Source organism: Medicago sativa, chromosome 5 (assembly GCF_051527215.1).
Source record: "Medicago sativa cultivar Bolivia chromosome 5, Bolivia_mono, whole genome shotgun sequence".
Taxonomy (NCBI): domain Eukaryota; kingdom Viridiplantae; phylum Streptophyta; class Magnoliopsida; order Fabales; family Fabaceae; genus Medicago; species Medicago sativa.
Window position 1 is genome coordinate 78,284,083 of NC_140753.1, and position 25,443 is coordinate 78,309,525.

General features: G+C 33.0%; 2 protein-coding genes and 1 long non-coding RNA gene across 4 annotated transcripts; all 3 read right to left on the minus strand.

Moving 5' to 3' along the window:
• Positions 1 to 551: 551 nt before the first annotated feature.
• LOC146925346 (protein ANTAGONIST OF LIKE HETEROCHROMATIN PROTEIN 1-like) lies at positions 552 to 2,875 on the minus strand. 2 transcript variants are annotated; one of them, XM_085710291.1, is made up of 3 exons: positions 2,468 to 2,875; positions 1,319 to 1,861; positions 552 to 1,235 (listed from the first exon to the last, which is right to left on the minus strand). In XM_085710291.1, the coding sequence occupies exons 2-3, from the start codon at positions 1,842 to 1,844 to the stop codon at positions 760 to 762; spliced, it is 1,002 nt and encodes a 333-aa protein (XP_085566417.1). In that variant the 5' UTR covers positions 1,845 to 1,861; positions 2,468 to 2,875; the 3' UTR covers positions 552 to 759. The 2 variants fall into 2 exon arrangements, with proteins under 2 accessions (XP_085566417.1, XP_085566416.1); XM_085710290.1 differs by having other exon boundaries at positions 1,319 to 2,073.
• A 5,885-nt stretch (positions 2,876 to 8,760) lies between these two features.
• LOC146925347 (calcium-transporting ATPase 12, plasma membrane-type-like) lies at positions 8,761 to 12,106 on the minus strand. The gene is made up of 2 exons (XM_085711005.1): positions 11,684 to 12,106; positions 8,761 to 11,508 (listed from the first exon to the last, which is right to left on the minus strand). Exons 1-2 carry the CDS (start codon positions 12,104 to 12,106, stop codon positions 8,761 to 8,763), a joined length of 3,171 nt encoding a protein of 1,056 aa, XP_085567131.1.
• A 9,496-nt stretch (positions 12,107 to 21,602) lies between these two features.
• Positions 21,603 to 22,978, minus strand: LOC146925348 (uncharacterized). The gene is made up of 2 exons (XR_015010474.1): positions 22,404 to 22,978; positions 21,603 to 22,102 (listed from the first exon to the last, which is right to left on the minus strand). It is a non-coding gene; the product is annotated as an uncharacterized LOC146925348 (long non-coding RNA).
• Positions 22,979 to 25,443: the final 2,465 nt, after the last annotated feature.

Sequence of the window (25,443 nt, forward strand, 5' to 3'; positions counted from 1 at the left end):
AAGTGTTATATGATTTTCGTTCAATCATTCATGCTATGTGCCGCGAAAATGAATTAGCTTCACTCGGATTTATTTTCAAATAAATTAGAGAATGAGAAGCAAACATATGTGTGTACCTCAATTAATGTTTTCCAAACTTCAGGTAAAGCATCCCACATATGTGTGTCTGATTTCCAAGCAAAACCGCTCATGCCCTTGAAAATGTCATGACATTTAGTAAAATTTCTTTTCACCAATTTCCATCTATCTTTCACCTTTTCCTTGTCAAAAGGTCTTTGAAACTTTTCGGACATCTCCTTTGTTATATTGGTGTATGCTAATGGTGTAAAGGTCCCACCTATTTTGTTTCCCGCACTTACTTGATGAACAAAGGCATCAATAAGAGCATTGTTCATCTCTGTTGTCCATGTCTCTCTTTTAGAGGTAGACATGATTCTGTTATATTAGAAGAAAAATAAAAGATATCATATTATAAAATCATCACATAAATTTATAGATAAATTTGAGATGAACTCATGTATACCTTTCTTTGGTGACTCTTGGAATAACAGTTGCAACAAATAGTATGTTTATTCAATATATCAGGAACATCAATATCCAAGTTACTCAAACAAGTTTCCAATATTTAGAAACAATAACAACACACATTCTTCCACTTAAAGCTACAAATTATAGAATATTTTGAACAAACAAGTTTCCAATATTTTTGGCAATAGCTATTTGGAAACATACACTGAATAATAGCTAAGTAATTCATTATCATCTACTATGATATGATAGGTAATTGGTCCACATGGCACCAATTATAGAATTTCTAAAATTTTGACCTAATTGTGAATGTTCTTCATCCTCATCTACTTCTATATGGCCATGGCCAGTTTGAGATGCACTTTGATTGCCAATTTCTTCGTCTACCTCGGCAATCAAGTCTTCATCAGGATCCACCCCCATCAAGAAATTATGCAAAATGCAACATGCAAGGATAATATAATTTTGAGTATCGATTCCATAAGTTGCTTCAGCGCCACTTGAAATGATAGGAAATCTTTTCTTGACAATCCCAAAAGCCCTTTCAACAACATTACACAACGATGAATGACGAAGGTTGAATAACTCTTGAGCTGTTCTAGGGGGATTTCTGGCTGAGAATTCTTTCAAGTGATAACGTGTTGATCTAAACGGTGTAATTAGCCCCTTTCTCAACATGAATCCAGCATCAAGAATATAAAACTTACCTAAAAGCAAATAATTATTACCAACATACATAAGAAAAAGAAGGGAAAAAAAAGGGAAAATGATAACAATAAGTTTTAACTACCTCTAGGTATTTTGAGACCATTTCTTCTGCGCAGTGCATGTTTTAATATCCTAGAATCAGAAGCAGTACCCTCCCATCCAGGCAAAACATAAGTGAACTTAAGATCAAAAGAACATGCGACCAACACATTTTGTGTAGGAAAACTTTTCCTACCACGATACCTTGAAGCTTCAGCCAATGGTACTTTTACACGAACATGTGTACAATCAATTGCTCCAACGCAGTCCTTAAAGTAGGGGTAAAATCGATTATTTCCAAGAATTTCTACCGGAATGCGTGATCCATCCGATTGTTTGAGATAGGTACGCCCTATCTCAATTATCGATCGGAGCACCCGATGAAAATGATGACTAGTAGCTTCGCCGGAGCGTCGGAACCAGAATTGAATCTCTCTATTTCTTACATTGTGTGTTAGAAGGTAAAGAGTTTTAGCAACTTGTTCCTCTACGGTTACCCTTTGTGTTGGTAGAAGACCACCCTCTTGTTGTAATATAGAGCATAAGTCCAAAAACGCCTTAGGACTCATTCTTATTATCTTCCGACCTTCACTAGTAGCAACTATATTCATTATCTTATTGCGTACTCTATCCTTCTCTAGAGTCAAACTACGATCAACTATCCTACTTTGAGAACGGATTTTAACCTATAGTAACAAACTACAAGACATATGACATGAACAAGGGTCATTCGAAGTCTTGCTCTCCATCTAATCAATTCCATAATTGTTTGATGAGCCATTTGATGATCCATTTAAACTGAATCCAACACAAAATAATACATGTTTGTGAAACAAACAACATTTATTTATAATAATAGTGAAATCATAATAATAGTGATTATACAGTATCCATGATTATACACAAAAATCATAATAACAGTGAAAAACATAAATCAACATTTATGTATAAGCATAAATCACCCTATGAAATCAAGATAAATCAAAGCAAATCCTAAAACAAAAAAACATCTATTGAGTAGATATGATTCACTCTAAAAAATCAAATAGCAAAACAGAAATCAAATTGTGAATCAAACACAAAAACACAAATCAAATCGTGAATCAAACAGCAAAACATAAATCAATTCATGAATGAAATAGCAAAAGGAAAAGAAATTGGAAAAGAATGGAAGAGAGTTTGAGATTGATACCAGAAGAAAGGGGATCGAGAGAGATGAAGGAAACTCTGTTGTTCAACTTCCTTCTCCGCCGTTCACCGTCGTTCGCCGCCGTTCAGGTTGAGATCGCAGTTCACGTCGCCGTCGGGAGAAGAGAGAGCGCGCAGAGAGTTACGGTGAAATGAATGTTAGAATTAGATGAAATTAGGTTAGGGCTAAAATTGGAATTTTGAATTATTGTAAGGGTAAAATAGTTAATTTGTATCTTTAACCCTCCAAAACCCCCCAATTTGGGGGAACTCTAAAATTGGATAAATTAAGCCCTCCAAAACCCCCCAAAACCTTTCCCTATTTTTTTAAAACTCCCAAACAAGGGTTTACCTCTCCATAAGCCTTTCCTTCCCTTCCCTTCCCCTCCAAAACCCAACTCGCAAACAAAGCCTAAGTGTATTCAGTTTCCATAAGCAACAAATGCCAAAACAAAGACAATTTCCAATGCACCAATTGAAAATACATGAACGTGATAGCAAGAAGATTTGGAATGAACATACTGAATTTCTTAAAAAAAAAAAAAAATGAACATACTGAATCATTTCCTTCACAATTATCTTTTTTCATTTCTCACAATGCTGGGATGCACCACTTATGAAGTGGAATTTTTTTGAATAATCTAGCTGGTTGTGTTGAATTGCAATCATCATAATTTTCCTTACCAACCTCCATGACTAAATGCTTTTTGTACTTGAAATCTACAAATAGAACAAAAAATGTCAATTATTTATGTTGATGCTCCATTTGTTAGTTTTGTCATTAAAAAATCATGTGTTAACTTGAAATTAAAGAGAAGCTACAATGAAAAATTGTAATGAAGAGAAATGTACCAAGAAAAGCATAAGTAAGGTGGTGGAGTTCAATTAGAAGAAGTAAGAAGCCACAACTTTCAAGTGTGTTGTAGGTGTGAATAGTAATGTGAGAGTGCAAGGGTTTTTTGTGATGAAAGTTGCATACTATATATTGTGTTGTTGGAAAGTTTGGAGAAATTGGTTAACTTATTTATAGATGTCTTAATAGAAAGAGCGGTGAAGTTAGGTTTGCATGATTTGGATGAGAAATGGAGGTAATGTAATTCTTAGAACTAATTTAGTTTAGTGGGATAGCATATGAGGTGATTTATAGACTTTTTTTCTTATATATTAGTGAGAGAAGCCTCCTCAACAGGGATGAAGAAGTCAACAACTTCATTAAGTGTAGTAACTCAATGCATAGAAGAAAAAAATGTTGGTGAAATCAAATACCATTCCCTCGATGAAATACCTCCAACTCAAGAAGAAGAAGGTATATTATATGGACTTAACAACCATAAGATGGAAACCATTTAAAAGATGCTGAAAAAATTAAGTTAAAAATGAAACAACAAAAGATGAAAACGATTGGCATACCTTAACTGTCCGCAATTACACTGAACATAAGGTTTCATTATGTAAATAAAATAAAGTGTTAACAAATGGTTATTTAAGTAGAAGAAAGATGAAGAAACTAAAATACCTTTTGTGAGGGCAAGATTGACATGAAATTTCTTCAAGGGAGGGGGTCTTGGGTTCTTCAGATATCTTTTAATTCTACTTATGGAGTTAATATGTTCATTTCATATTGATGTGGTTAGTGATGGGTGATGTGATTTAGTGGGATAGAGGAGGGTTTTTTTTTTTTTTTTTTTTTTTGGAAATTTTAATTAACTATAGGAAACTTATAAACAAAGTTACAAAGCAATTGATAAATTTAAAACAAAAAACTGATTACTATGTGAGGTAGTGGTTAAATGTTATTGCACATATAAATGGTTTCATGGTGTAGAGTTAGATGATAGTTGTTTTGTCCTCGTGCAATTCAATCCAATTACGCCAATCTCTTTCAGAAGTAGTAGGAGTTGACATTTCTAAGGAGCTTTGTTACCAGCTCAGGAGGATTATTTTTGTACCTCTTGAACTCGAAGAAGTTCTTGACGGTCTTTGAGCAGCATTCTATCCACCCGCAGCAAACTAACAAGGGAAGAAGTATGAAAATGAGATTTAATGGTCGAAGCACCTTTTTTAGCTTGCTGACGAACAATGGGAAAAATTTAAGTCAATGTCTCCCAAATGATGATCCTTGATCCATTCAAAACTCCACGGCCCCAAAATAGTTGACTGCTCACGGCTATTAGGACACGAAACTGCCTTTGTTGATTTAACTTTACTCGAAGCAACTAACAATTTCGGCCAGACACTTGAATAGCCGAAACTGAGTTCCCACAATTGTTATTCATTTCAACTATCTCCTGAATAGGGATAGAAACTGAGTTGTGCGGTAAAGGACCTAAATGTTGAAGATCCTCATGTTGTAAGGTAGCTGAAACATGGGATGATTAATGGTGAGTGTCTGCTGGAGTCTCGTTACAAATGCTATATCTTTTGTTGTCGATTCTTCCTAATCATTCTTAAGATTATGAACCAAGGCATCAATAATAGGACTATCATTGGCAAAGTCGCAATCGCATAGGTGATCAACAGTTGAAATGTAAAAGATATACTTTTAATGTAAAAGATCAACAGTTGAAATCCTAATCTCTCTATATATTCATTAATATTTCTCTTTTGTCGAAGTGTAAAACAAAATTATTCTTTGAATTAAAAGTTAAGGGTAGAAACATAAAGTTTCCTTTTTCCTCCTTCCACTGAAAATATCTTACATAGTTTTATAAATACTTTTAATCTTTTGGACCACACAAAGTTTAGTTGATCACCAAGACATATTCAATATAGACTAAGCTTACCACCACTGTTCTGCTCATGTTGTGTTTAAGTTCCCATTTTTCCTTTTTTCCCAGGTATGCCATTGGACATAGATGTGGAGTGGTTGTCAAAGGTTCAAATCTAATTAAGATGATTCTCATAAACCAACGATCACTATATTGTTGTTAGTGAGTTGTAAACAAATAACGGATATTTTGAATTTTCATGCCGTAAAAGCTTAACATGCTATATATATATATATATATAAGTAGTATGCATTATGTTTTAAGAATCAACATTTGGATATTACAATAAAACTCATTTTCGCCCATGCGTTGCATGGGTGGTAATCCTAGTATCCTAAATATGTGTAAGACTTCCTACGATGGAAGCGTCGGCAAGGTGGACATACCCTAAATATGTGTAAGACTTCCCACGATGGAAGCGTCGACAAGGTTGAAATTGCTAAATAATTCGGTTGAAATTCCTAACTAATAAGGTTGGTTGAAACTCCTAAATATAAGATTTCCCACGACGGAAACATAAAGGCATCACCTCCATACATGATATCGATATTACAAAGAGGCGTCACCTCTATGCAGGATGGCGATCTCATAAACATTATAAAGCAAAAAATGTTGCGTTGTTATTTAAACATAATCATCAAAGAAAGATGCTTCCGAACATGATTTAACTTCAACAACTTATGAAGACTTCCCAAAGCAAACAACCACATAACTTATTAGCAAGCTCATTAGAAAACTCCGAATCAAAAATAAGAAGTCACTCTCCGTCGCCTGAAAAACTAAACGAGGATCTAAAAGTACTAGGAGACTTCGCACATATAAGAAACAACACCCAAAAAGAAAGAACTTGTGGACTGTTAAAAAACACCATCTCGCCACTTCACCCTTTATAAAGGACTTTGCCTGTGGGGCTGTGGACAGCCATATTTATGAAACAAGGCTCATTTACCTTTCTAAGAGCTACTCTATTAAAAAATACCAAAAGAGAGTATCAGCAAGGCCAAAAGAAACAGGACATCATCAAAAGAGAGTCTCAAATGCTACTAATTTTGTTTTTTGGGTGGATTGTGCTACTGATATATTGATTGCAAGTTGCTTATGACATCCTGTCAACCACAAACTACACAAGAAACCCTGCTGAAGACGAGGCTTTACCTTAGTGTACTGACGGAGGTCAACAGACTATGCATGCACTATAAACAGTTAGACATAAATACTTCGTTCAAAAATTCCAATGAAGGAAGAAACAAATGGTACTCTTCATTGCATAACAAGGTGATCGATTTAACCTTTTCAAAGAAAAATATATACAAAGCCCCGCCAGAATGCTTAAGCATACAGGGTATACAAACTGAGCCACTGCCAAACATCTCAAGACTTCAAACATTTTATCCAATCATCAGTTTTCACATGGGGTATAAAAAGCAACAGTTTCAAGTGGAAGGAGACAACTAATAGAACTTAGAAACTAGGCAAGCATCAAATTACCAATTATTGGGGCAAAAATAGCAAAGGTGTCCAAAAGAGTCTCTTATACTTGAAACTGTAGCGGCACCATTGCTGATTCGTTTTGTTACATAATCTTGACAGATAACGAGACTTAGAAGCATTTTTTATGCAAATAATTAATTCCAAAGTGAGAGTTACAAAAGAAACATGATGTTAGTCCCACATCCATGCCATTTGAGGTACTTTGACTACAAAAAATAAAATGGAGAAACTAAAGGTACTAAACTGCCACTAGTAGAAAAAACAAACAAAAATAGGTTTAAAGCATAAATGTTAGCCATAATTGTTGGGCATAATTGGATTCTGATTCAAAAGCAAAAGAATATAAAACTGTTCACCATCATTATTACTTTGTAGCACCGACAGATACCGAATTATGCAAACACAAATCATGAACTGATTATTAAGACATATCTTGATCAAATTTCTCAAAATAAAGTGTTTGAACATAAATAGCAAAGCATAAAGATCATTAAAATGGAATGGAATGGATATATATTGTGAGGTGTATGTGAAATGGTGAAAGAACTGAACCAGATAGTTAATTTCTTATTTCAAATGTACTTTAATACTGAAGTTTTGACACATCTCAATGTTTTTGGACACAAGTTTTTTTGTTTTGTTAGTGTTGCGAATTCGATGAGAAAACTCACACCAATAACAACTTGATGTGTGGAGCAAGGGATAATAAAGCAATCAATAATCAAAGCGAATAGAACAGTTATAATCACAAGCCAAAAGTAGAAAACAACACTGCAAGAGAAAAAGAAGAAGAGAGAACACAAAGAATCTGTTTACCCGTTCGGTCCAAATTGACCTAGTCTGGGGGAGAGAGCAGCCCTCCGTTCCACTATATGATGAGTAACGTTACAAAAGAGATGGATTACAAGAATAAGTCTCCCGCCTAATTCTACCCAAATCCCAGCCTCTTCCCGTAACCAAGAGACTCAATCCTAATAGTGTTTCCCAAGGTGAATCAACCCTCAAAACCTAGTGTTTGTTCCAAAGAGACAAACTCTATACAAACCCTAGTTTTGTTGTTGCCTTTCTAAACCCTTGTTTCAGCCCCCTCTATCTCAAGGTTTACACTGATACAATGCTTATATTTATAGTAAAAGAAACTCCCATAAAATTGTACCAAATCTGGCCCAAAAAATACGTTTCTGAAAAATAACAGCACGCAAAATCGGGCCCCGATTTTTACCATTCGGGCGCCGATTTTTCCAGTACCAAACTGCTCCCAAAGACAGCCAAAATCGGGCCCCGATTTTTGCCATTCGGGCCCCGATTTGTACTTTCAGCAAACATCAATTTTTGGCCTCCAAACTCCAATTTTGAGTCACTTTCACAACAGTTAGTGGCAACATGTTGGGTAGTGAGCATAATGGTGATAACAGAATTGAAGAAGTGCATTCCCTAAGTTTTTTTTGTTAGTGGTGATAATTTCTAACTGTAATACAAGCTGATACAGGTTTTGTGCTATTATGACATGCGAAATGCAGGTTTCGTGTTCATTCTTCTATTCTATGCATTGTATTCACACTAAAACCCTGTATGATATTGGTAGTGGTTCTGGATAGAAGTTATGGTATACAATACATTTAAGTTAGTATCAAAAGTAAAGAAAATGGTTAAATATCAAAAGCAATGTTTCGTATACATCGTTTTAACACCATTCCATAGACATTATGTTGAAATGTCGTAGCATGAATTGAAACGATGGCTTACTATTTGCGTTGCAATGAAACTTTTTCTATCAGTTCTTTTATTAACCAAAGCAGTAGTGTGACAACTATGCAATTAAAACATTACACAAAATAACATTGATATTTGAATTAATGAAACCGGTCAAACTAGCCGACTCTGAATAACATCAAATCTTTACACTGCAAATCTAAACATGTGTAAAATGTTGTGAAAGCAATAACTGAAGATGCATATGATACAGAAGTAAAGCATCACCTAAACTCTAACCATTTGGTATGAATACCTGACACTATTACATTAAGATGACTAACAATCAATGAAATGTCATACGTACTAGTCCTAGAGGGAACAAAAGAAGCATCATAAATGGAAGCCCCCAATAAAAATAAAACAAAGGTTGTGGGGTAGACCCTGAAGAGTCCAAGGGTGAAGTATAATTGGTGCTGAAAAAAACTGAAAGAATTTTCTTCAAGGTCCATTCAACTACCCATGAGAAAGCACTAACCAGAACACATATAGCCCATCCAGTGGCATTCAGCCGCGTGTAATCTGCTAGGCCTTTTGCATACTCAATAACCACGACCTGCATAACAAAACAACCGCCTAAAGCCACTGCGAAACAATACTTCTGAAAATCAACCTTGAAAACTTCTGTTTTCAACAAATCCATGGTATTGAGCAGATTAAAGAGCTGGCATAAAAAGAATGTATTGAAGATCATGATTTTCCGTACTTGCTTTTCGCTGTCATTTACATGCCCCACAAATTCAAGTATCATGCATGCAGAAACCTGATAGAAAACTTGAAAAACTATGTGTTTCCGTATTTTCTTGGTTATAATTGGTTGACTCCTATCAGATGGTTGTCTGGCAAGCTCTTCCTCGCTACTTAATTCCATCAACATCATTATGCCACCAAGAAGACACATTAGCGAATTCACCCAAATCAATTGGATCGCTGTTAGAGGAGAATTTCCTGTGAATATTGTTGTAATCAAGGTTATGAGTAACCCCGATATACCAACTGTGAGCTGAAGTTGAATGAACTTTTGAATATTGTGATATTTACTTCTGCCAGCCTTCACAATTGCTTCCAATGCACTGAAACATGTGATAATTATACTTATATCAGATCTCTCTCTACTATCAATTGTTCTGCTAAAAAAGTTATGAATTATTCCTACATCAGCTAGATTTAGAACTTCTGAAGTATGATTAGTCATCAACCTTCGTTTTTCAATGAATGCAACCACGTCACCATTGTCTTGCAAACACCGCAACATGAGAAGCTTGTCTTTAAGACTGAAACTTCCCATTACAACGGCTTTATCCACTTTAACTAATCTACCTTTGTCATTCAAATCTTGAAGTTCTTTTCCTTCAAGGTGTCCGTGCACCGGCACTTCTATTCCCAGTTCACTAGTTGTTTCTTTCACTACCATGATGTCATCATCCGAGACCAATTTGATCTGTATTCCTTTATTTTGCAGATTTTTCAAAGCTAATTTTGTCGATTCTTGACACTTGTATTTGAGACCTACCAGTGCTAACAAGGTCAATTCTTCTTGCTCGACTTCTTGCACCTGTGTTTGTCTATAAGCAAATGCAATTGGCTTAAGGCCACTATCCTCCATCTCTTGAATCATCTGCCCAAATTTGTTTCTCTTATTTTCCATGGAGTGGCATGCTCCATCACTATCATAGTATTGTGAACTCATTTCCAATATTGTGGATGCAGCCCCACTCCAGTGCAAGTGCATAACTTGTTCGTTGTCCCTAACGTTTCTCACCAAAACTCCACTGCCCTCTTGGTTAGCGTCCAGTTTGCTATGTTTAAGAATGTGAAAGTTTTCTCTGAAAGATTCAATGTCCAATTCCAATGTTTTTCCGGCCCAAGAAACAAGTGAATTGGAAACACGAGAATGCGATAGTCCTGGTGCAAGAACTGATAAACCAACTCCTTCTTTAAGCTTCTCAAGCACAACTAAACCTGTTTCCGATTCCTTAACCTTGTTGATATCTGTTGTCCCTTCCCCCATCCATATTTTTCTGACCTCCATTGGTTTTGATGTCATTCCACCAGATACATCGATGCAGATGACAGTTACCAACCCCATCGTTGTACAAGCTGATAAATCATTAAGAACAACTTCTTGGCCAGACACTACCTTATCATTCTGGTAATAATGGAGTGAAAAGGTGATCATAAGTGGCACTCCATGATGCACACACAAGAATGCAACACTAAAAAGGCTTGCAAAAATGGAAACCCTTCCTTGTGATCTAAAAAAAATATTCTCAAGGATTTGCATCAACAAACCAACTGAGACAGTCCCCTTAATTTCTGGCAATCCATCTCCATCTCCATCTTTTTTACAAATCCGGCGAATGAGCAAAATAAGTTCAATCAGTGTATAGATAAAAAGAGAAGCTTTGTCATGGTTTGAAATTGGCCTTTCAATTAGGCTTTCCAACAGGCCTCTCTTTTCATGATGATATCCCATTGAGCCCTTCATTTCAGCCAAATTTGATTTGTTTCGAACCGATGTCACAATCATCTGTCCATAACCTGCAATCACCTCTGATCCAGCTATAAGAAATGGGTTCCCCTCGCGATCAATTTGTTCTTTTTCTATTCCATCAGTCAGCACAAGAATTTCAGGACTCACAAGCAAACCATCTGCTGGAACCTCATCATGAGGACTCAAACGCACCATGTCACCCACCACAATATCAGATACGGTGAGAGCAAGACCAACAGATTGTGATTTTTCACCTCTTTTAACAACAAATTTCACCTCCTTGCCATTTCTCTTTGTCGGTTTGTTCATCATTTTCCTATGACGCCAAAAGCTTGTTATTGAAGAGACTGCAAGCATTAGTAGAACAGCAAAAGCTATGGCAACACCATCATGCCAACCATACTTGAATCCCTCCTCCATGAACCCTATGGCTAAGGAGAATAAGGCATCGATCAGAAGCATTGAAATTGTGTAATGATAGTGCTTGCAAGTATTCCAAAAAAACCCAAAAAAGCTTGTTCCAAGGTTCCTTGTGATCTTCTGCTCATTCCATAAAAACCAAATTTCCATCAACAAAACAAAACAAAAAAAATCGTCATATCGAAGTAGCTAAAATCAACAGCTAGTAATGTATATTATATCCACTCGTTAGTCTTAATAAAGCAAGCATTTATATAATTATCAAAGATCCATCATGTGAAGAGTATTAGGATACCTCTGATGAGTGATGAGTTTGACCACCAAGAACTTCACAAACGCGATCAACCCCACCAAACTCAAGAAGAGATTTCAAGTCCTTCTTTTTCACAATTTCAGCAATATCCCCCTCTTGAGTATGAGAGGGTATATCAATACCAACATAAGATTTGGCAGAGGAGGTTCTAGCAGGAGGACTAGGAGGCAATAAGATGTATGGTACTGAAGAGAGTGGTGATGGTGGAAGAGATTCTATTTTTTCATAGTTTTCACTAGAAGTTGTAGGTTTCTTCAAGGAGACGAGGAATCTTCCTATGTATAAGCTTTTGCGCCATTTCTTGCTGTACTTGCTACTGCTGCTGGTAGCAGTAGCAGGGATGAGTAAGCTACTAAGTTCTATGTTGGTACCATCTGATTCTAAGGACATGGTTGCTTGTGACATGTTTGTTACTTGTGACAGTTATGGTTGAATTGAACAACCTTTGTGGTATGATTATTTTAAATAGAAAAAATCTAGAATTGTTGATAACGCTTGTTCTCAAGAATGGGGTTTCTATTTCTAGACATTCAGCACGGTGTGTGACAAAATAGGCTTAGGTGTTATGTAGAATGAGATTGAAAAGCATACTTTGGGGTCCCTTTTAAAGACCCAACTTGGACACTTTAGTGTAGCATAATCACATTAGTTATTAGACGCGTACAAACGCGTATTTTGTGGAAAAAAAATTGCAATGCATGCAACGTACGTTATCTTGTAAATGAGTTCAATAACCATGCAATGAAAATTTATAACATTACTGTATTGAATATTATGCATCTCATTTCTTAAAAAAAATAAAAAAAAAATCACTATATAAACATAGCATAAATATTTCCTCACGCGTAGACATGCATTTAGTATTTAAATTGAACCAACGGGCAAAGGGCAACCCGGTGCACTAAATTAGCTCCCGCATACGCAGTGGCCGAGAAGGGGTCCTATTATTTGGTGTATCGTACGCAACCTTACCTTGTTTTTTACACAAAAGGTTGTTTCCAGGACTTGAACCCGTGACCTTTCAGTCACATGACAACAACTTTACCAGTTGCGCCAAGGTTACCCCTCTAAATTGAACCAACACTATGATTTTTTTTTATGTCACCAAAATGTTCAATTGCTTTTTTCTTTTTGAGAGAGAAAATTCTTTGCTGCCTTCCCATATTTTCAGTATATCAGTAAGTAAATTTTAATAATAAGTCATAGCTGCAAATGTTTTATTTTTATTTGTAACAATTTATATTTAAAATATGAAACTAACACATTTTACAAACTAGTGCGTTTATAGTTTACACTTTACACCAAACTTGAATATTCTTTTTTTTGACCAAAAAGTAGAACATATTATTAAACTTCTTGTCACATAACTATATAATTGGTGAAACTACCACAAATATAAGGTGTTAACAAAAAATTTACTATCTTTCTATTTTTTTTTTAACTCCCAATGATAATACTATAAATAAGACGATTTTTTTTTCAGATTTAACTAAAATTAATATTGTTGAGCACAAACAAAATCACCGTTTTGGGGGTGTTTAACTTTAAATAAGGTTTTGTAAAAAAAAAAACTTCGATTAAGGTGTTTTCCCGTTTTAACTTAGCTATTTTTCTACTTTATTAAAATGTGTATGTTTTTCCGTTTTTATTGGCAAAAAACGATAAAAAGGTACAATACAATATAATGAAGTGAAGGGTAAAATTGGAAAAAAAATGTTACATCAAAACACAATAGGAAAATGCTCGATGGTGCGAAACATTTTCGCAAATATCGCACGAAGCATGTATTTTTTTTTTTTCTTTTGAAAGGACGGAGCAGGCATTATCCTTTTGTTATTCCCCTAACACTAAGCAAGTACGCACCGTCAAAAACAATCATATATGCCCTCAAAACAAAAATCATATATGGTAATTTTTATTTTAAATAATAATAATAATAATAATAATAATAATAATAATAATAATAATAATGACAATTTTAAAATTTGTTTGATTAATAATAACGAATAGTTGATAAGATAACTTATAACGAATGACTTTATAGCGTATAGTTGATAAGTTTGTGTATAACTGGTAGCGGATAAACCAGCTGATTGAATTTCTAGTGTTTGATAAAGTACTGATTGAACTATCTTATAAATATAAAATGACATAAAACTGATATATTTAATTAATTTTATTTTCCAATTAAATTTGTAGCGAGAAAGTTGTGATAATTAATAATAAGCTATAATCTTTAAGGTATAAGATACAATTTCATTTTTCAAAACTGTCAAATTTTAAAATAGAGGGACCAATTCCTCAAAAAGATAAAAATAGAAGGACCAAAATTGTAATTATGTCTTCTTTTTTTTTTTACAAATAATTGTTATATTGTATCATTGAAAAAGATAAATAAAGATTGTTACAATATAAAAGTACAAAATTTACATGCGCCAACACAATAAAACGAGCAAATAGACAGACGCGGAGTACCCATCCATCGTTAGTTTATTTAAGTTTATTTATAATAATATTTATAATAATTGTTTGGGAGAATAATTGAAATAATAAAGTGTGGATTTGTAAGTAAATTGCTTTTAATTGTGCGGACATGCTTAGGTGAATAAGAAAAACAGATGCTTCGCGTGGTTTGTGCGAAATATTTTCGCACCATTTAGCATCACTGAACACAATAATATATATATATATATATATGGGTCAGGATCTGTTGACACCAGGTGTCAACGAATTCGTTGACACCAAATCTCAGCCGTTTATGATTTATAATCAAAGGCTAAGATTAATGTTCTATAATAACCCACTAGACTAGCAAGTAACCAAACCTTATTTATAAAAAAAAAAAAAAAAAAAAAGTAACCAAACCTTGATCGCATACTTTATTGTTTTTAATTACTAATCAAATTTAACTTAAAATAGGTCTGCTTTTATTACTAACATTAATGTTTTAAATCATCACGCAAGATAGTTTTTCATCATCTTCATTCCCAGTTTGTGAATAGGGGTATCTTCTTGATGGATTTACTTACATTGGTGGGATTTTAGGAGTGAGAATTGATTTTTGGTATTTCGATCATCATGGCATAGTTAAATACCCTCACTAAAAGCCAAGTGCATATAATTTAATAAAATTGACAACCCTTTAGATCTAATTGAGTTAGCAGCCAATTCTATTGTCTAACAAAAATCATGAGGATTTTTTTTTTGACAAAAAAAATCATGAGGATTAACGATGTAATTTGAAATCGATGAGCAGAAATAAGATTTTACTGAATAATATATGATTAATAAAGAGCGAGATTCATTTGGCGAAAATGAAAATAGAGAGTGAGATTCAATACACCAACAAATTTGGCAATTTCTAGATGCCATTAATTGGGAATTATAAGCCTTTGATCAAACTTAAATGGAGGGCTGAGATTTGGTGTCAACGAATTCGTTGACACCAGGTGTCAACGGATCCTGACTCGAGTCAGGATCCGTTGACACCAGTTGTCAACGAATTCGTTGACACCAAATCTCAGCCGTTTATGATTTATAATCAAAGGCTAAGATTAATGTTCTATAATAACCCACTAGACTAGCAAGTAACCAAACCTTATTTATAAAAAAAAAAAAAAAAAAGTAACCAAACCTTGATCGCATACTTTATTGTTTTTAATTACTAATCAAATTTAACTTAAAATAGGTCTGCTTTTATTACTAACATTAATGTTTTAAATCATCACGCAAGATAGTTTTGCATCATCTTCATTCCCAGTTTGTGAATAGGGGTATCTTCTTGATGGATTTGCTTACATTGGTGGGATTTTAGGAGTGAGAATTGATTTTTTGTATTTCGATCATCATGGCATAGTTAAATACCCTCACTAAAAGCCAAGTGCATATAATTTAATAAAATTGACAACCCTTTAGATCTAATTGAGTTAGCAGCCAATTCTATTGTCTAACAAAAATCATGAGGATTTTTTTTTTTTGACAAAAAAAAAATCATGAGGATTAACGATGTAATTTGAAATCGATGAGCAGAAATAAGATTTTACTGAATAATATATGATTAATAAAGAGCGAGATTCATTTGGCGAAAATGAAAATAGAGAGTGAGATTCAATACACCAACAAATTTGGCAATTTCTAGATGCCATTAATTGGGAATTATAAGCCTTTGATCAAACTTAAATGGAGGGCTGAGATTTGGTGTCAACGAATTCGTTGACACCAGGTGTCAACGGATCCTGACTCTTATTAGTTAATTATATAGAATAATTTATGCTTATTATGCAGAAATATCTCGATCTAGCTACACAATTATCAAATAAATGTTGACAAAAATAGAAAATATAAAAGATGATCAAATATATTCACAAAGCATGTATTAGGTAGATTTAAAAGTCGAATTTTTTTTTTCTTTTTGAGTGAAAGGAAAGTCGAAATGTTGTTGGCATATCTATGTTCTCATTTTTTTTTTTAGGGAATATCTATGTTCTCATTTGTGTAACAAAAAAAAAAAAAAAACTATGTTCTCATTTCTGTCTGCCCCATTAAATACGTCTCAAAGACAATTCTCAAACACTATTTTGCATTTATGAATTGGGTAGCCAAGAAGATTGGTCACTTTGTGTAACACCAATCACACTTTTCATATAGATTCATCCAATTGTTTAGCCAATATTTTTACAAAATCCAATTAAGCTAAAGAGTAAATGGTCACTTTAGTTCGTGGCTCTACACCTCGTTGTCGCAAAGATCCCTGACTCAAGATTAAATGCAAAGAAGTCTCTGACACTGCACTTCCGTTATCATTTTAGTAATTTATGATAAATAATTATGTTAAATGATGATATGTCACATGTTTTACGATGACATGACATATGTCAATACTAAAATTAGAAGCTATAATTTTAGTTTTAAATATAATCAAATTTTATAAGCAAAATCAATTCTACTATAAAAAATTAAACATGTCAAAATCAAATTCTCCTCTAAAAATGGGACCAAACACACTAAATCTTATGATATATTCATAACACTAAGGAAAATCCATAACAGTAGATTGGTTGATCATAATATATCACAAACTTATACTTATCAAGTTATCATCTTTTTGGACTAGGAAATTAAGTATCGAGTTCTGAAATCTAAAAAATAGAGTCAATAAACTTGCATCACTTGACTCTTGACAACAATTTCCAAATCAAAAGTTTTTCACCTGATGAGTGATAATAGACATTTTACAACAATTTTATAATATATCGCAAGACAATTTTACAACGTTTTTTTAATTGAATTTCACACCTTAAGTTTTTACTAGTAAACTGGCATATCATAGAAAAAGAAATGAATAGTAAATGAATAAATCCATTTTTGTTGCTAATAGAAAATGAATAAATCTTCTTTTACCTTGATAATATGATGTTTGGTCAGAATAAATAAAATTTGACCAAAAATGGTTCTACGCAACAATAAGGTTAAAATTAATTCAGCAAGTAAGCATTACACTCAATGAAAATGGTGATGCTCAATTGCTCATGTGTATGACAAATGACAATAACCATTACCGTCATTTTTTAGAATTACGCGCTTTTGAACATAACCAATATGGATCCTTTGATCACTGAAACTGCTCACACGTTTTTCAGAAAATACTACATTCAATTTTGAACATAACCAATATGGATCCTTTGATCACTGAAACTGCTCACACATTTTTAAGAAAATACTACATTCAATTGATAAAAATGCAAAAATGACTAGGTTGAACACCGTGATGGTTCGAGCTCCGACCGCTTCATTTGTGTGAGTTTCTAAGAACATTTTTAATGGGGGTCCTTACTTAACAAGAATTACTCTTCGTTAATGATCTTTCATTGGAGAAAGAAAAAATGAGTCATATTAAACAACGGGCAACTATACAAAGACTTTCTCTCTCTTTCATGGATAACTAACGAGTCTCACGTTTAAAAGAAATAATAAAATGTGTACTAGTTGATTTCACTTACAAAAGAAGTAATATAAAATGTAATTAATGAAAATTATTATTATTATTATTTAACGAAGGTATGTAAAATTTGTAATGTTAATTTTTGTATTTTCAAATTATTAAAATGTTGCAGAAATTTAAGTTCATACGAATAAATAAATATTTTATATTTTTTTAAGGATTTTAATTAAATATTATGAGGTAATTTAAAATTTAATAAATAAATTATTTTTGTATAATGATGTAAAGTTGGTGGGATCTATTTAAATACTTTTCGTTGGAGTCTTTATTAATATATTGTCATTGGAGTCATTGAATCTTTAATAGATATTTTCGTTAAAATTAAAAAATAATATAAATAAGTGATGTGTACATGTGGTGTTCATTTATAGAGTCCATATTAGTGGACTATCATTGTGCATGCTCTAATGACCGTTATAATTGGTTTATAAAAAATAAAATAAAAATAATACTTACACGCTCATTTCATTTAAACATAATATTTGAGCATACACAATATCATAACATATGAGTGTGACATTAATGTTGTGTCTAAATAGCTGTGACAACCCAAAATCTTTCCATATTGTCTTGATTGAAGTATTACATTTAACCAGCAAAACTTGTTTGGATACAATTTTTTTTTTTTTGACAAAATACAATTTTTTTTAAAAGGCTAAGAAAATTATATTAAACACAAAATAAGCCCCTCTAGTACAATATGTACTAAAGGAGACTTAAAAGTTCATGAATTACATCATACAATCCAAACTACCACAAATAGCCAAACAAAATTAAGAAAACGCCTTTAAACAAAGCAAAAGTGTCAACCTCCAAGTAGGGTAATCAAAACCAAACAAAATGTAGTGAGAGAAAATAAAAGAAGAATCAATTAAATAATTTCTATTTTTTAAATAATTAATTAAATAATGTGTATTTTGATTTTTTCAAGGTGAATAAGTGAGGTGTCCAGGGTTCGAACCCCGACCCCTGCATATAACAATGCATGTCCCTGTCAACCGAGCTATGCTCACGGGAACAACATATTTCTCTTTTCTGACAACCATAACCACCATCATCTTTCCAAATTCCTCTTTTTTATTACTCAGTTATCATCAATGTTAGTTTTTAAATGGTTTGATGTGAGTTGCATTAGTACGCTAATGTTTAGGGTTTAGGGGTGTACAAAAGAATTGGTTAACCTTAACCAAATCACAAACTAAACTTGATCCATATATTCAAAGCCCAGCCCAATTACATAAAACCAAAATAATGATGCAATAATGATGCAATTCACTTTCTAAAATGTTTATGCTAATTGAGTTATGGTTATACCCTCATTGACAATATATATGTTGTAGCGGATAACCGGAAAATGATTAACCTGCAAAATAACAAACCGTGAAATAACCGTGAGACGTGACTATGTCACTGAACTAAGGAATTATCCACAGAATTGCGCAACTCCCCCAGAGTACAACAGGTTCTTCTCGGCGGTAAGCGTACCGAGGCTATCAAAACACGAAAAAAATACACAGACTCAATGGATCAAGCTCTTAGTATTTTTGTAACACTGAAAGAAGTAGCTTTGAAGAAAATGGTTTTTAACTCTGCATCTTACGTACTGAAATTTTGATTCATTTATAAAGGTACTATTCAGAGAGAAAACTTTAACCACGTTTTTGTTCCACTCAAATGTAGTGCTATTAATTAGGTAACTGGAGATTGACCAAGAATAGTTGCTAAAAAGGTGGCAATACTCTTAGTAATATCTCAGCTGCAAGTAAATAGGTAATAGATAATTTTGACTGTTACACAAATTTAATTTAAATATGAAAAATGGTAGTCAATGTGGTAACTTGCCTTGAGATAAAGTAGGAATAAAAATTCACACTACATCCTTCTCTTTAATAGCTAATCATAATAATAAATAAGGCAAATTATATGGTACACCAAAAAATTTGAGTGTATTGGTACACCAAATCAATAAATTAATAGTTAAATGTGTTATTTTTTGAAGAGAAAAATTGTTTTCTATCACCTATAATTATAATAATTAAATCTTATTTATCAAAAACGCCGATGAAATAAAATAAAATTTTTCCGAATTTTTAGTATTCATAATAGAGAATTTTGATTATTTTTTACAATAAAATGTAAAAAAAAATTAGTATGATTTTTATAAACAACGAAGTGATGTTTTTTCTTATGAAATGACATTTTCTAAAATATAAATACCAACAAATAACTATTTATTTCATAAAAATAATAGTTAATTTAAAGATTTTTGAAGTAGGAGTACCGGTACACCTTAATTTGCGGGTGTACCGTAGAAGTTCCCAATAATAAGGCAATTATAAAAATAATAATAATAACTTTTGAAATAATTGCAAATATACAACAATATATTATGTAAGTACAATGAGTTTCAAAATTTGCTTATTCAAATAAACCACTAGACTAATGTTTGAATAATGTGTTCTACGTGTATTGTTGTCCTGTATATATTGTTTTACTACATTGAAATTTATTCTCTTGCATAAACTTACTTATATTGTTTTAGATAGATGGTTGAGATTAAAAGAAGAATAGAGTGTTTGTTCTTTTTTTTTAAAAATAAATAAAAATTAAACAAAATTTTTGATTGGTTGTTTGCAAGGAATGATGTGTTATGTTCGCTTTCACACAAGAATTTCTCAAAAGAAAAACTGATTGAATGTGACAGTGGTGGTAGAAAGATAACGAATTTTACGTGCATGTTGACTATAACTATAAGTAGATTAGTTTTACGTGCATTAGTACACTAACGTTGATTATTTTTTATGCTTCTATCTCTCAACAATATAATGTCTTTTTACATAGATTGATTGTTTAATTTTTTAAGACATTTGCTTATCTTTATTTAACTAATTTTATTTGTGAAGATATATTTAGAAATTTTCAACAGTATAATAATGACCCCACATAAATTATTTTTTCAGTGGGTTATTTTCTAGAGCTGTGTTATTTGAACAACTATTTTTATGATAATTTTTTGTACAACCATAAATTTACAAAGAAAATGAGATATTGAGACAAAAAACAAAGCAATAGAAAAAAAAAAAGTAAAAACATAATGTGAGTCTGAAAAAGAAAGTTGTCAGAATAGTTGTCAAAAAATGGTTGTACAAATATCATTTCTATGTGTTGTTTTTTAGGTAGTATTAATTTGCACTTGTTTTCACTCAAGTTGTTTTATTTTATTTTATTATTTTTGACTTGTCAGGTTTCCTTATTTTAAAGAATGATTATAAAAAAAGGGAAATGCTAAACATCCCGTGAAATATTCACGATGAGTGTGACTTATTAAAACAAAAAAAGAAAGAAAAATGCTAAAAAGCACGACACAGAATTGTCGTGCAAACCACACGACCGTGTATGTTCAGCCAGCCACAATTTCATATTTTTCCATTTAGTTTAATTAAAATTATTTAAACAGTGCAACGTATTATGTCGTGGGCTTCGTGCATGTAAATTTGTCGTGTACTATAGCATAGCTCAAAAAGAAATTGCACCACAATCTCCTTTGTTACACTAAATCCGGAAATATTCACGAGCCATTATTCATTCACACTATGGTGGTGCTCTAAAAAAAAAGACGTCTTAAAATGTTTTTTTTCAAAAAGACGTCTTAAAAATGGTTCTGTATCTTCGTGTATGTTTGTTTGTAGCAAGGAAAGACTGCGACAACCTAACAAGACAAGAGGGATGTTTGCGTTAGCAACACCATAGAGACCAGAAACTTATTGCAAAGCAACTAAGCAAGGATTTCCATTGTATTGAAGAATGGAAAGTTTGTGAATTTCATTCATGTCCAAAATAGATATATCATTAAGTGCAATAGAAAAAAGGATAATAAATTTAACGTTTGGGTCTTTCCACTAGCAATTAATAATTATAAAATTGTCAACATTTTTTGGCAACATTTGTCATAAAACATGGCATCAATGTTACAATACAAATGATAAAAATGAGTACAAATTGACTACCTCAAGCCTATTTACAGGCACTAACTAACTAGCAACCAACATTAAACTAATAACTATCCTAATTAGCCTCCTATATCTCTAATATAACTCTTACATGAATTCTCTTCATGTAAAACCAGTTATTCTTTGTAAGTAGATATACTCCATTCATTCTTGGAAGTTCCATATTTGAAAAGTCGCCTGCAAAGTCCCATACAACATCAATTGCAGTTGTAATTTTCATTATATGGAATGTATCACCGTTAAGACAAAGACCTTGTATTGTGTTAAATCAAAAAAATCACATTCATTATAGTGAGAAAAATGTCGTCAATTAGCGATCGATTGGAGCAACAAACACATAACACCAGTGCCATCATAACAATTACCGTCTAGTATCTTCAACCCTTTGCCCTGAAAATGAAAAAAAAAAAAGAAAAAATATGTCATCAATATTGAAATAGCAAATCATTCTATATGAACAAAATAAAAATAAAATCAACTCAACATAAATGAATAGAATTTGGATTCCGATTCAAAAGTAGAAAATTATAGAACTGTTCACCATCACTATTACTTTTTTTTTTTACAAGACCATCACTATTACTTATTAGTACATATAGATACCGAATTATGTGAACATAAAGATTATTAAAAAAAACTAAAGATTATTAAATTGATTATTAAAAACATAAAGATTGTTAAAAAAAACTACCTATTAGGTAAAGAATTGAACTAGGCACTAATATAAGATGTTTGAAGGAGGGTGAAATTGCATGAGTTGAAATGGAATGGATATGTATTGTGAGGTGTATGCGAAAGAAGGGTGAATATAATAGAGAGTGAGGGTTTGAATTTGTTAGTTATGACACATTCAAATGTGAGTGAATGAGATTTGGTCACGCTAGCACCTAAGTTATTGCCTTTTCTTCTGGCTCAAGTATAGGTTCACCTATGTTAATTTACTATTTTAAGCAAATTGAAGAATTTTCTGGAGCACTCATTTTTTTATGACGAAAATTGTTAATAGCTCAATGGCAGCCACAAACAATCCCTTAATTTAACCACAAAAGCAGATACAAAATCTCCGTTTGAGTCTCGGATCACTCAACCAGACCCCCGCTTATAAATGTGTGTGCACGCGCGCACAAACGCGCGTGCACATGCGTGCGTGTGTGTGACTTATTACCAAGAATTGAACACCAAGTTCATATTTGGCATAGTGAAGGTCCCACATTCAGAGTAGTAGTTGACGAATCAAATGCAAAAACTGTCGTATTTTTAAATACGAATGCTTTTGTACATGTTTAGCTTTCTGACTAATTTTGGATAGTGCTAATGTTATTGAAATAGTTTGTGATATCTTATCTTTTGAGTATCTTCATGCTTGAAAGGTGTTATAATATTTCGTAAACTAGTAATATCATTGTAAGCATGGACACATTCACTTAATATAGATAAAGGCAAATGTTCCTCGTGTAGTTTCTTAAGACTCTCTTTTGATGATGTCATGTTTCTTTTGGCTTTGCTGATACTCTCTCTCTCTCTTTTCTACATTTTGCTTCATTTGAGACTAGAAGTGGTTCATTTATGACATTTAGAAGCTCAAATGTCTTTAGCTTAATCTAGGTATGCTATGCTAATCTAACAACAAATTCTTTTACACCTTTCTTTTCTTGGCATGAATTGTAAAAATAATCAAATACGAGGATTAACAATTCAAGTTATAAAAGCTCCTACTCCGCTATTATCACCGCCATTATCAAACTCCTCCATTATCAACATTTTCAGAGAAAAGATAATTTTCACACAAACGTATCTGATGGCCGAGCATCCTTTTTCAGCCAAGAACTGGACGTCGACGGCGTTGAAGAAGACGGTGGCGGTGCCGTAGCTCACCGTCAACGTCAACGTCTCAGACGTCCCAGACTAGGTCTACATTGTAGGATTCATCCTTCTTCTTCTTGGTGGGGGATACTTCCTCTGGAGGAAGTTTTTCCCCCACCAACCACCACCACCAGGAGGAGGAGTGGGAGATGTGGAGATGGCAAAATTACACCTACTCCCCTAAAAAACAAATAATTATACTGCATTCCTTTTCTGTCCATCTCCTTCTTCAACCTACGACGCCTACGATCGTGGAAAGCGTGTCCTCATTAAACCTTAGATGATTCCGTTCAATCCAAAAATTGGGTTAAATAGGGAACCTACATTATCATCCAAGCAAGCTTATTTTAAACAGTGAAAGAAAAACCAACACAAAAGTGAAAGCTTTACCTTGAATTTATGGCCGAGCTTCCTTTTGTAGCGAAGAATTGGACGTCGACTGCATTGACGAAGACGGTAGCGGTGCCGGAGCTCACTGTCGACGTCAATGTAGTTGACGTCCCAAATTGGGTGTATATATTGGGATTCATCCGCCTTATTCTTGGTGGGGGATACTTCCTCTGGAAGAAGTTTTTCCCCCACCAATCACCAACACCACTCCGGTGGAGCAGGAAATGGCCGAAGTTCCCGTAGGAGGAGTTGTAGTTTAATTTAAATTATATATATATTTGCACATTTCTCATGGATTTGAGTTTTTGAAAAATTCATATAAACTCTCCATAACCCCCAAAACCCTCCCCCAATACAATTTTTGAGTTCCCCCAAATGAGGGGGATTTTTTATTATGAGTAAAAATTAACCTCCAAAGCTCTCTCCTCCCAATGTCTTCTATTTCTTCCACTTGCTCCTTCCTTTTTTTCAAAACCCTCCCCTCCCCTCCACTCCAAACTCCCAAACAAAGCCTTAGAAGCTCAAATGTCTTTAGCTTAATCTAGGTATGCTATGCTAATCTAACAACAAATTCTTTTACACCTTTCTTTTCTTGGCATGAATTGTAAAAATAATCAAATACCAGGATTAACAATTCAAGTTATAAAAGCTCCTACTCCGCCATTATAAAAGCTCAAATGTCTTCTACATCTCTATCAACTTAATATGATAAATTTGGTTTTTTTTTTTTTGAAGGATGATAAATTTGGTTTGATGATTACATAATATGATAAATTAGGTTTCATATACTTAATTCATTTATAGAGCAAATAAATTAGGTTTCATAGTTCTTACTTTAATATATATATATATATATATATATATATATATATATATATATATATGTGTGTGTGTGTGCGTGCGCACGCACGCGTGTAGACTATCTAATTATGATACAACATAATTACAGGAAAATCATTATAAATAATTACGATAGATATTCTATTCTATCATTATTCATATATAAATTGAATCAAACAATTTCTCATTAAAAAAAATGAATCAATAAATTATTCATGTAGGAATAATACCTTAATATATATGCAAAACTTTTGCTACAAGATGCAAGAAAATTGGAAGTAAAAAATAGATATGGTTTTTGATAACATTGAGGCTATTTGGAACTTTTGGGTATATTACGGTGGAAAGGTTGGATTTGGAGTGAGGAAACATTATACATACAAGAAAAAAGATGGTTGAACTAGTTCTTGCAGATTTGTTTGTTGTCAAGAATGTTTCCAGACAAACAAGATTATAAAACAATCAATCCAAGACTAGAGACTATAACAAATTGTAAAGTAAGATTAGGACTTAAAAATGTGGTTGGAAAATTGGTGGTGCATGATAAATGTCAAACCATATTAGTAGCACAATATTGGTTGTGCATGATAAATTGGTGGTGCATGAATTTGTAGAGGACATAAACCACCCTCTGAGAA

Excerpts from the sequence above, each read along its gene's own strand:
- LOC146925346 (XM_085710290.1), bottom strand. The coding sequence starts at position 1,886 with ATGAATATAGTTGCTACTAGTGAAGGTCGGAAGATAATAAGAATGAGT. Across the intron at positions 1,236-1,318 it reads TGGTCTCAAAATACCTAGAG|GTAAGTTTTATATTCTTGAT; the intron begins GTAGTTAAAACT and ends ATTTGCTTTTAG.
- LOC146925347 (XM_085711005.1), bottom strand. The coding sequence starts at position 12,106 with ATGTCACAAGCAACCATGTCCTTAGAATCAGATGGTACCAACATAGAA. Across the intron at positions 11,509-11,683 it reads AAACTCATCACTCATCAGAG|AAGATCACAAGGAACCTTGG; the intron begins GTATCCTAATAC and ends TGGAATGAGCAG.